Source organism: Fukomys damarensis, unplaced genomic scaffold (genome assembly GCF_012274545.1).
Source record: "Fukomys damarensis isolate Sample0158 unplaced genomic scaffold, DMR_v1.0_HiC HiC_scaffold_8, whole genome shotgun sequence".
NCBI lineage: Eukaryota > Metazoa > Chordata > Mammalia > Rodentia > Bathyergidae > Fukomys > Fukomys damarensis.
In genome coordinates, this window is record NW_022900920.1 from 29,895,580 (window position 1) to 29,908,477 (window position 12,898).

General features: G+C 45.8%; 1 protein-coding gene across 1 annotated transcript in view; it reads right to left on the reverse strand.

Annotated features, from left to right (window-relative positions):
* Sorcs3 (sortilin related VPS10 domain containing receptor 3) overlaps positions 1-12,898 on the reverse strand; it is a gene marked incomplete at its 5' end in the record, with an annotated part of 534,900 nt that overhangs the window by 33,374 nt on the left and 488,628 nt on the right. The window contains 4 exons of the mRNA XM_033761244.1: positions 493-664; positions 3,317-3,430; positions 11,550-11,683; positions 12,108-12,225. Of these exons, the coding sequence (XP_033617135.1) occupies positions 493-664; positions 3,317-3,430; positions 11,550-11,683; positions 12,108-12,225 (538 nt within the window). The remainder of the gene's footprint in view (positions 1-492; positions 665-3,316; positions 3,431-11,549; positions 11,684-12,107; positions 12,226-12,898) is intronic.

Genomic DNA, 12,898 nt, shown 5'->3' on the forward strand with positions numbered 1-12,898 from the left:
GTTACAAAGACAAATTTAAAGCATTTTCATAATCTTCCCCCACCCTCAAACTCACACTTTCAAGAGCCTGTAAAAGCTTTGTGGGCCTTTCTAATCAGTGGGCCTTAAGGTTAGAAAAGGAAAAGAAGACCCTAAAAGCAACACGTGTAAGTTCAATTTCTTTTTCTGGCAGTTGACAGTGTATGGTATTATGGTGATGAACATTTCCTAAACAGACCCTAAAGGGGAACCTGAAGGATACATGCAGCTCTGCACGCCCCAGAAGCAAGCGGACCCCACTGCAGACCCAGCCTTCTTCCGGGAAAGGAGGAGGGCATCTACACACCACGCCTTCCTTCACCTGCCATCTCTGCCCTGCAGTCTTCACTCATTACTGCGGTCAGGGGGCAGCACCATGGGCGTGGGGTGGGAGGTCTTTGCCTCCTCCTCCAGGAAAGGGGAATGGCCGCGGGCACACGAGTCCCAACTCCAGAGGTCCCGGGGGGCACCCACCTCCTCCATGAGGATGATGAAGGTCGCATTGTGGCCCTGCTCGGCCACCAGACGCCCATCATTTGTCACCACGTGCAGGCCCCGAGGGGCTTTTCCAGGACACAGCTGGGCCTTGGCAGAATACTTGTCCCTCAGTCCATCTGTGCAATTGTTGGACACAATTCTCCGGTACCTGAAGACAGGTAACAATTGAGATGGGTGCGATTTGTGCAGGGGGAAAGACAGGGAGAGGGAGGGACAGGGAGGGAGAGGGAGAGAGGGAGAGAGAACAAAAACAAGAGAGATGTTTCTTGCACCTGCTTCTAAGTCTCACAAAAGGCAGCCACTTAGGAAGACAAGCAAATGCTGAGGAACTGCTGCCCCCTCATCTCGGGAAATGGGGCTCCTTAAACATTATTATTGATCCTACCTGGTGAGCCATGGATTGGATCAGTATCTAAACCAGCCAAGAAAAACCAATATCTGGGTCACGCCTAACAGAGTAGGTGGGGGGCAGTGGGCCAGGGAGGGAGGAAAAGCAGGTACAGCTCCCTGGCAGGGCGGGGCCGGGTTCATTTTGCCAAGACCTCCTTCACTAGAACATGAGGTGTCCAACTTTAATTAATTCGGAGGGCTCTTCCTGTCTTCTCTCTGTCCCCAGGATGTCATTTTTTCCTTAATACCTAATAGCCCTTACTCCAGAGCTACTGGGCTATTCTACAGCACATTTTTCTCTCTGCTAATATTTCATGTCCTATCCAACACAAGTGCCAGCTTAGAAGCAAAGGTTTGAGACTCTGTTTCAAAGTAAAATCACCTTGCCAATGAGGCTGGATTGGGAAGACGTCCTATAAAGCCATGTGACCTTCCACGACAGGTGTCCTGTCTACAGTGATGACTTACCACTTGCTCTGCTGGCCTAAATATCTAATTTACATTCAGACATTATTTTTAAGTATGACACAAACTGCAAACCTTTACTAAAGTTAATATTTTATAAAACCACATTAAGTAAATCAGCAGCACTACCTCCAACACCACACCACCATGCCCACCGCCATCTTCAATGCTGTAGTTTCTCTTTGCTCTCTCTGTAGTCAGGAATATTTAACCAGCCCATCCATGCTGCTTTCTACTGGTGGCCTCAAAACCAGAGAAACCCCAAACCTTGGGTGGGACTGGTCCTGCCTTACACCTGACGTTTCTCGCTGTGTCTCCCAGTGTGAACTACCTATGCTAGCCCTTCTTGCAGAGAGTGCTGGAGGCAGTTCCTGGCCCACGTGGTTGCTGTGCATTGAGCTCACGTCTGTGGCAGCCACTTGCCATGTGTGGGTACCTCGTGCCTGCAACATGGCCAATGTGGTGTGTTAAAAGGATAATCTCTTTGCTATATCTGGTTACATAAAATACATTATTGAAACTCAGCTCAACTTCTGAAACTTTTAAAATACGGTCCTTAGAAAATTTTAAATTATATTTGTTCCCCATAATATATTTCTTCTCTTTATCACAGGTTCAGATCATCAAAATCCTCTAACCAGCTCCTACTTTCTTTCTCACATTTACTCACAAGGTATTTCTTACTGATAGATTATTTCGGTGAGTACCATGTCCTAATGTAAATGTAATACCTACTCTTTCTCTTTAACTTCAACTGATTACAAACTCAAGCTGGCTGAGGATCTCAGATGTAAGCCAACATTTAAGAAATCTGGAAGTATTTGTAGGCATCTATAGTGAATTCTTTGAGAAAATGTGAACTGACTGCTTTTCACCTTCTTGGTTTATCTGGCTAGTTGCTTGGGGATTCAGTATACCCAAACTGCTTAAAATTGGGTCCGCTTACACATGCTGCACGATTATGGGCGATATCCTAATGCATTTCCTTTCCAGTGACGTCCAAGGGATATAATGAATAGGAATTGAGAGGCCCAGGTGATTCCTTGTGACCACTGTATCCCTCTTTCTCAAAATTTTTAGCACTTTTTCCATAACATCCTATCTCCTTAAGTTCAAGCTGCTGGATTTACAGTTTTACTGGCTTACGTTTCTAAACCAATAACACAACATCAATGGGCCTAAAACTTCAGCCCAAATTCCAGGAACAGCCCTCCTAGAACCAAATATATGACCAAATATATCATGTCTTTCAGAGTACAGAACACTTACTATGCTTTTTTTCATTACCACACTTATTTTTCCTCTGTAAATGTCAGCTGCGAGCTACCACAATCTTACACCCAGGGAAAAGTAAAGGGAGGCGAGTAGCTTGGCTAAGAAGATGGAAGATCCATTGGAGAAAGCAAAACAGAAGTCCAGACATCTTAGTCCCATGACACTCACAGAGCACATCCCTAAGGGAACTCTGAGTATCTGAGAGGCAACTAACAAGCAAACAAAGATGAAGAGATGCACAGCTAGAGAATTACTGAAAATATGCCTTGACCTTTTTGTCCCAGAAGTTCCTCAGGATCAGACTTCTGAAATTTCATTACAAGTTTTGAGCATGAGTGTTTGAGAATTTACATTCATCTTCCACCAGTTAACTTCACCTGAGGCCCCAGGAATAAAGGCAACATCCCTTCCCAGGAGAGAAGTTTTACCAAACAATAGAATCTGCCAGAGGTAAATGGCAAAATGCACTGAAAGCTAGGCAATTGGAAATCTCTTCTGATGCCGTTCAGAAAATGTACTCTCAAGCTAAACCACTCAGCTTTCTCCAAAGCTGCTTGTCACAAACAAAGTCCATTCACACATCATCTTCTTGGACAGCAATGCATTTCCTTTGATTCCAATGCAAGGAAGTGTGGAAACCATGAGTTAAGTTCCTCCACATGGTACTTACCCAGTGCTGTTAAGGTAACTTTGCCCAAGACTGCAGTCCTTTGAGGGAGACGCTGGGTTATACCAGAAAGCAGGGACGCACTGGTTCTCCCCATGTCTCTCATAGCCATAGTCACTGTTAGGAAAAGAAGTGTGGCAGAAGAGTATGAGTACACAAACGCGAAAACACGCGCAGACACACCTAGGCCTATGCATATCCCACTGTCACCCAAAGGCCACAGCACACTGTTTCATCTGACCCCGGGGAAGGCAATTGTTCATGCTTTGGAAATGAATTATAAACAGATTTATAAACAATCCCAAGTTAGTCAAAATCCAGTCTAGGGGGCAAAGGAGTAGATTACCACACAGAAATTGCAGGTTACAAAAGTGTGTATTTAAATAACATTACAGGCACCTCAGTTTGAGTTGGCACCGGAGTGCTGCAGTAATCACAAAAGATTACTTTTGGTCACAGTAGAAAAATGAAGTCAGTAGACAAGAATCAAGGAGATGACTGTAAAAATTAAAATACATTTCTGTACTATGACTTCATATGTGTTCTTCAAAAGTGTGTTTCATATGCTTTATTTTCACTTTTTCCTGAAAACTCATCCGTCATCAAATACAAATACACATGTGCATTTAAATATACATACGCAGTCATTCAGTCTTCTACTGATTAGATAAAACAAGAACAGTATTTCCCTAAAGATGAAGCTATAGTGCTTTTCAATGTGTCTGTAAAACATCAGGTATAATAGAATGAGAAAAGTGAGGTGTGTTCCCCTTTTTCTCCCATGTGCAAAATGAGTAACAGACCAAGGCATGGAAGGAAATCCCCATCCAAAGGCCAAAGCGGGTTCCCATGCTTTGCAGAGTTCCCGGAAGTTCCCAGGAGTTACAGGGGTCAAAGTACAAGTGGGTAAAAGGACTTAGTGTTGCTGTGCCCATTTGGAGGTCACTGAGGGTGGCGTCTCATGCAGGAGAATTCAGTTCATGCCACTGTGTCAGTGTCTAGGTTTTCCTGAAACCCATACACAGGGCCACACCGTCTTGAGTATTTGTGTATTGACCCATGGGGTGTTAAGGAAACATGTAATAGCTCTGGAAGTCACTTTTGGCACCCAGCCCTGCTCTCTTTTCCTGCTCCCATATTCTCTGGACCGATATTTCATGGAATCCGATGGAAACACAGGCTTGGCAATGAGAGACACAGCACACCGCACATCTTGCTGGAGAACAGAATAGTGCTGCAGGAGGCAGAGCACAAACCGGCCTGGAAGGGCCAACTGAGTACCATGTCCATGGATGATCTCTGCCCAGCCTCATTCCACCCCATGTTCCACCACCAAACCCATAGCGAGCATCCCTAGCCAGGCCCTCCAGCTCTCTATATATTTATATAAAATGCCTGGGGCTTTCTTGTGTTTGGTCATTTCTTACTCATCCTTCTTTAATATCTAGGTTGTATGAAGCCATCCTTAGTTCCTTAGACAAAATCTTCAGACTCATAATGTGTTAGAAAGGCAAATGCAAACTGCAGAAGAGCGGGGATGGTTGCCCCCGGTTTCCAGCCCTGTACATTACATCTAAGGCACTGCAGGTGTGGACCAGAAAGTCACTGAGTGAATGGCTACTCCGCCTGCATTAAACTTGGCCTTGCTAACAATCCCATTATGTCCTGTCTGTTTGTGCAGGAGGGCTGTGATTCCCTCCCGGCACTCCGGTGTCGGCCACAGTGAGCACACACGGTGCTCAAGAGACGGCTAGGGAGAAGTGTGAGAGGAGACTCACACATAGCAAGGCAGAGCTCAAGATCAGCTGTGTTTTAATGAAAAAGGAAGAAAGGAAGGAGAAAGAAACGTTTCTGCCAAGTAAAACTTGCCAAACCTCCTAGTCAACTACTGAGATCTCACGGCCAGACATGGACTTAGTGTTTGCCAGTTTGCCACAGCCCATGAGATCTGACTGTTACAGTTTCACGGACTTTGCAGGCTAATTAACAGTAATTTAAACAAAACCACTGTTAAAATTGAATTACATAAGCTTCCTATTAGTTATGCATTTATAAATACTCCGCATGAAATTTCCCAATTGCTGTGTTGTATTTTATTATTACTCTATATACCATACTACATATAAAATAATACATTATCATGTTATTTGTGTACTCTTTTTTTTTTTTGTACCAGGGATCGAACTCAGGACCTTGTGCTTGCGAGGCAGGCATGATGCACTGAGCTAAATCCCTGTAAGTTTGTGTTTTTGAGGTCCTTTCCACCTATGTGTCTGTATGGCAGGAATATTGTAGAGTGTGGGGTTGCTTCCTGTCTCCCATTCTGCATTCGCTGGTGTCATATAGGTAGCTCAAAGTCTGCCGTGGTAGGAATATGTACAAGAAGCACTATTTATTTGTTCCAACACAGCCAGTAGTTAAATATGTACCAGCACACCACTGAATACACCACTGGATTTGTCCATGGAAAGATTAAGCTGTGAGGTATCTGCAGCTCCTCAGGACCATCCTCTGACCCCTTTTCGAGGTGAGCCTGTTGAAAAGTCCTGCTGACCTAGGGAACAGCCATACTCTGTGGAGGAAGGGCACTCTTCCAAGCAGCTCTGGGAGGGAGAGAAACATTTCAATGCTGTTTGGGAAATGTAACCATCTTCAGCAGTTCGGTTCAGCTCTGCTACCTGTTAGTGATGCAGTAATTAAAAAGGGGTGCATCAGGCAGGCTGCTTCACCCCAAAGAGCAAAAGCACCTCATTAATATTTAACAACTTTAATGTACACTGACTGCCACGAGCCTTGGACTTCTCCATTAATTTCTGCTAAGTGTATATTAAAATCTCTCACACTGTCCAACCTCCTTCCCAGCTCAGGAGTCAGTGTGATTTACACAAACAAGGGGCTTTCGCTGCTGCTCCAGGCCCTGTGGAAAGGAGCTCTGCTGAGCTACAAGCCCTGGACACATAAGCCGGAAAGGCTTCTTTGCCTCAGGGAAGAGAGCATCACAGATGCTGGAACACACCAGCACCTTCCCTCAAGAGATAAGTCATTCCGTTGTGTTTCTTGATTATAAACCATTCAGAGTGTCTGAATGTTTAGGGGAAATTTTGTTCAGTTTCAGGAATGTGTACATCTTTTAAACCACATCCATCCAAGGAAAGGACTTAGATTTTCAAGGAGGAGCAGCCAGGACAGTTGAGAAATCAAAGGTCCCTGTCTGTCAGAATAGGAAGGGACGCTTGTATGCCTTGGGTCCAATCCCCACCATTGTGGACTGGAAAGGAAAAGCCAAAAGAGGACAAATGACTCGGTCCAGGTTGCACATCGCTGAGAGGAGTAGCTGGAGATAAACATCAGGACTCCCACTGCCTCTTCAGCATTAATACAATACCATGTGGCACCTATTTCCCAGAGAGGTGAATAACCACAGTTATCGGTCTTCTGAACGAGCTGCCGGGCTGCCCGAGTCACACACCATGCACAGTTCCACTGCCACTGCCTGGACCCCTGCTCCCCAGCCTCCTGCAGCTGGTGGGGCAGCTGAAATCACAGGGCTGGTGTCCACAAGGGCCTGTGACTCCTGTTAGGACCTCACATAACTGGTAAATTTGAATTGGACACACAGTGGACACTCCAAAATCTAGAAGCAGCCACAACACCAATACCAACAGTAGATAGATCATCAACATCACCATCATTTAGCTAATGTGAAAGCCTGCGTGCAGTCACAGAGAAAGGCATCTGTATCCAAGTCATTCCCAAAATTGTTTGGAAAACCCAATAATCATCCCTGAAATATTTCTCCTAGTCTAACCTTATTCTATCTGCCTCAACCCTCAAACTCACCCAAACCTTTCTCCTGTGCCTCTGTGTTTATGACAGTCCAGTGTCCATTTCTCTGAAGGTCACCTTTTTTTCCTTTAATGCCTCTGCAGAAGTCTATACAGCACCCCTACCACCTCCTAGGGTGATTTTTACACTAATCTGCTAATCCACCATCGCCCCTGGCGATCTTTGCTCCCCATAGAACTTGCTACAGTAACAGAAACGTTTTCTATCTATGCTGTCCAACATGGTAGTCACTAACCAGTACAACTAAAGAATTGATGTTTAAATTTCATTTCACTCTATGCCAACATTCACATGATTAGTGGCTGCTACCATTATAATGGACGGTATAGTTAATGTCCCATCAAATTCAGCACTTAATTGTATTTTTTATTATTCTTGGTTTTACCTTCTTTTAGTGCAGTAACTCTCATTTAGACATTGTTTATTATTTTGTTTACACTTTGGCATGGCTGCTATACAGGCAACACGCACTCTTGTGTTCCATACGCACAATACTACAGCTCAAATGGACTTCGGACACATCTGAATTCATGTGCCGTGGAATCCCCAAATCTCTCTCTGTCTTCAGTCTATATCACCACATCCGGGCTTTGCTGCGAAGGTCTGATGCCACACTGGAGATGACACTCAGTCTCATGATTCGGGAGTCAGAATAGTATCATCTCCAGTAAATGGACCTCTGTCTCCAATGCCACCGATAAAATACATGGAACAGAAACTCTCCTTTAGGAGTTGGCCAAGGCAGGAGAGTAGGAGAACAGATGTCTAAGAGTTGGTACAATACCCGCAAGGCAGTCAGCAGAGTTAGCGTCTGGTGAGCAAGCCATCAGGGGAGCGATGAAGAGAACACTGCCTACACCAGCTTCTCCCCGATCAATGTCCTCCACAGGAGCCCCTGTGGGGCTTCAGAGTACACCCCGATGCTCCCCTTTCTGACTCCCACAAGGCTCTGACGATCCTAATTCTCAGTGAGAATTTGCTCCTGGCTCCTCACTAGCACCACAGAGGCAACTGCAAAGTAGCTCTCCGGTGTGAGTTTGAGCAGGAGGGTAGAAGGCACTTAAGCTGAAGCAATGGCAATTACGCAGTGCTCACCCTTAATGCTGAACTCACTCTTGTGAATGTTGTGGAAACCAGTGACCTGCTCCCCATAAAATGCTTCTGAGAGTCCATACACCTCCTCTCTAAACAGAGGAAGGACATGGGTAAAAATTACCCTCCCTCTGTGTTTCTCAATGCCTCTACCACTTTCTCCAGCCTTCAACCCCTGTAAACCAGGTTACATCTTCTCCCTGCTGTGCCTGAGACTTAAATTTGGCATGGGCCAATCAAATGAGTGCACCCTGATTTGGCTGCAGGAAAGAACTAAATGGAATGTACATGACGATCACTTTTACTGACTGAGCAGAGCACCTCGGGTTGCTGAGCTAACGGGACTTCCTGACAGGGAAGACCACTCAGAGGGGAGAAGGCTGGGGACCGCTGCCATGTGCTGATTTCTTCTTGCATTATCATTAAAGACCAAGAGACAAATAATATTCGATGAAAGTTAAAGCCAGTAGTGATGGGTACTGAAGTGGACTTCAAAACAAAAAAAGGTCATTTCAAATATTCACCCCTCAAAACCACTGCAAATGATCCACAAAATTTAGAACTCAAAAACTGCTTCTTTTATGCCCAGAAATGGTAAACAAAATGTTTTCTACGCCATATGCTTTTCTTGCTGCTGCTCTCCAATGAAGAGTATTATTGGCATCCAACCCTGTGTGCTTGTCAACTGTGTCTAAGTCTGAAGTAACCCTCTAACTTCTTTTTAGTATGAGGTATGATGGACCACAGAAATATAAACACACAATCACTCGCACAGAAAAGAAAATCTGTAAAGTCTTCAAGGAGACCATATGTCTGTCTATTACAGTTGCAGCACCAAAGGTCCATCCAGACTACTTCACTGGAACTTGTTTTGGGGTTAACGAAACATCCTATACTAAAGTTCAGCAACAGCAGTAAACACAGGTCACTTGGAGGTGAGCTTTAAATTTTGGCATAACTAAACATGGAGACCCTATTTCTTCTACACGCAAAGTAAATCTAAACGACTAAGACTTGCTGCACTTGAGAAATGATGCACAGACGACAGACTGTGAGATGTACCGAGCCCCCAGTTGGAACGCCAGCTTTCCTGTGTAACCGGAGTCAAGTAACTTATGGCAAAGATTCTCATTTCCTCCTCGTTCACTTGGCAGGAGGAAAGAAGCTGAGTCGGTGGACCATGGATCCGGGTGTCACGTCTGCCAGTGCAAATGTGAGAACCACAGGATACCTCAGGAGGGATTCTCTCCCACCCCCTGCTTTACTTACAGATGGATTCTCACAGCAAGCCCCAGAGAAGGGCCCAGGAACACTTTATGCAATGCCACCAACATTAAAACAAATGGATCGTACTCAAAGGTAGCACTGTGAAGACAGTGCTTACTGGGACGTGGGGACCAGTAAGACTGTGGGGACCACTTAACCAGCCAGGGGTGCAGGTTTCCCATAGCACAGCAGCAGCAGTCACTGCGTGTTGTATGACTGCTTTACACACCACCGAGGCAAACGGCTTCTCTACAAAAATGGTGTACATTCATTCCCTTACTCACTCACTCACTTCTCCCTAGAACCTAATGAGATACATGTCATGCATATTTTTATTTTGGGGCTAAGAAGGTGAAGTCACAGATGAAGAATAAAATCCCAAGCTCAACATCTGAATATTTGCACGGTGGTTTTTATTCAAACCAGTAAATGTTAATGGAATTGCTAAAGGAAAGACACATCTGTTGTCGACCTATTCCTTATTTGTGTGGCCTCTCAACAGTGGGTGAGGGCCTACTATGGCCCAGGGAGACCCAAGACAACAAATGACAGTGATGCCTGCATGCCCACCTTTGCAGCATGATAAAAATAGCCACATTTTGGAAGTGGCTTACAAGTGAATGAATAAAAAAATGTGGTTCTTATACACAACGGAGCACTACTCTGTCATAGAGAAGGACAAATGTGAGTCATCTGTAGGAAAACGGAGGCAGCTTGAGACCAGCACAGTAAGTGAAATACATCAGGCACACAAGTTTAAATATTACATAACTACTGTGATGTGAGAAACCCAAAGCATCAATAATTAAAAACATAAAAGATAGACAATAGAAAATAGGGAGACAGATTCCTTGCAAATGGGAAGTGGATGTAGAGGTGGAGGGAGTGGGGAGCAGAAAGGAGAAGGTAATAAAATAACTAAGATACGTTAAGTACACATATCTACTCCCTAAGATGAATGCAGACATTACGTACCGTGAACACGTACCGGCGAAAGACTGAAAAATAAAAGGGGAGAAGTGCAGAGAGGACCAGTAGACTTAGAGCAGTGCTTACAGATGTGGAGATGGGTCGAAAGGCTTCAACAAAGGGGGGTTCTGGAAGAAGAAACTGCAGAGAATCACGGATGGTCTCCTTCTGGGGGTGAGGAGGAGTAAGCAAGCCCCATTGGGCTTTCTATTTCAGCCACCAAGCGGATAGCTGTCTGTGTTACTGAGGCTGGGAAAGCAGGCCAGGAGCTTCTCCCAGTGAGTGATTCAAGTAGAGCTCTGCTTTGGCCACAGTAAGTTTGACCCTGGTCAGCAGATCCAGAGATGTACGCTGAGTCGACACGCACACACAGACACATGTCTCTGTCCAAGGGGAGAGGAGGCGTGGCTGGAGGGGACCACAGGGACGTGCCTGTGATGGGGTACAGGTGAGATTTAAATCTCAACAGACGAGAACTTAGGGTGTAGGGACAGAGGGCTCGCTAACACGTGCGAGGCCCTCGGTTCGATCTGTAGTACCACAAAAAGGACAAAGTAAACAAAACAATAAAACACAATTAAGTAGCAGAGTCTGAAATTCCCAAGACACAGAAATGATCAGTGGTTGAGCAGACCAAAATGCTAATTAACCTAAATGGAACATTGCACAGTGTACTCATATACAAGTTATTACACCAAACCCCATAAGCATGTACAGATATTGTACGTCAGGTAAAAATTAAAATACAAATGAAAGAAAGTGATGACAGAGAGTACCCACGGAAGCACAGCTTGAGTGAACGTGAGTGGAGGTGCCCGGCCAAGCGGCAGCTTTCCAAGCCCAGTCCCCGGAAGTCCAAGGAGGCAGCCTCTGACACAGGGAGCTTCTCCCCACGAGGGGACCTCGGCTGTCCTTCCAGCCACACAGACCTCCCACCCGTCCCTCTCACCATGCTCCAGGCACACTCCCCACCTTTGGATGGGCCTTCCTCCACTGACTCCATTGCACACATGCACACAAGAACATCTGGCTGTGGTTGGTGACTGAATGTCGACAGACTCACCACTCAAAGTCCCAGTCGGTGCAGACACAGGGTTCTGAGACCACGGACCCCGAGTAGTCCCGGCCTAGGGCACACTGAGCTCCTGGCTTGCGCTTCTTGAAGATTTTCCTTTCTCCCATGACACAAGGTTCTCCCTAAAAGGAAGAGTCCTCAGTGAGAGAGCAGAAGAGCAGACAGGAGGCGATGTACAGCAGCTTTTCAACTGGGAACATCATTCTTTTCATTCTCTTTAGTTGGTCTAGGTAGCAATTTTATTCCCACTAGCTAGGAAATTTCAAGAACAGGAATGTTAGTCTCAGACCACAGCCTTGAGGTGCACCATGGGAGGTCAGCCCACTGTTGGCTCCTCCCTCCTTAGCCCACAGTGTCTCCATCACGAGCTTCTCCTCCTCCTCTCAGACTCCCGGCGCACTCCCCGGGTGGCTTCATAGCACATCTAGGGGAAAGAGGTCAATTCTGACATATTTTCTTCTCCTCCCCCACACAGGAAGGCAACCCAATGACCCAGTATGCACAGCTCCTCTCCCTGAAGGCCAGTACACTCCACCCTGGCTGTACCTGATTCAACAGGTGCCATGTCTGATAGTCCTCCTTGGTGCAGCGCCGGCTAAAGATGGATTTGTAGTCCACTTTCACCAACTGCCATTCGGAGCGCAGGCTAAAGTGGCCAAAAACTCTGTTTAGGAGAGGATGGGAGAGACAAGCAGAGAAGGCCCACGGTCAGTCAGAAGGGCGCCAAGACAGGAAGGGGGGGCGGAGGATGACTCCACTGCAGCCAGTCCTTCTGTTTTTCCACAGAGAGTTCCTTGAAGGCCACCGAGGAAACCCAGCATTCTCACTGCCCTAGTCCATTGGCATGTCATTCACAGTGGGTTTCACTACAGTGGGCTTATTTTTAGTGCAAAAAGTAACATATGTGCTATATAGGAAGCATTAAGATACCAACAGTATAGAGCAATAAAAAGTCCAGCCAACAGTCCACAGTCCATTACCTACATAAGACCATTGCTCATGTTCTGATAGAGCCTTCCTCCTTCCACTCTCTGCAAGCACTGTGGTTCTGTCTTCCTAGGTGCACTTATGAGGACCCAGTACTCTCATTTGGAGAGAGAGAGAGAGAGAGAGAGAGAGAGAGTGAGTGAGTGTATTGGGAGACTGGGAATAGATTTTCCAAAATATGACCCCTCCAATGGCAAAATCTTGCATCACTTAAATTGTGTGTGTGTGTGTGTGTGTGTGTGTGCGTGTGCGTGCGCGCACGTGTGTGTACCAGGAATCAAACTCAGGGACTCATAACTGCTAGCAGACACTGCGCAGCTGAGCTACATTCCCAGCCCTGAGCATGTTTT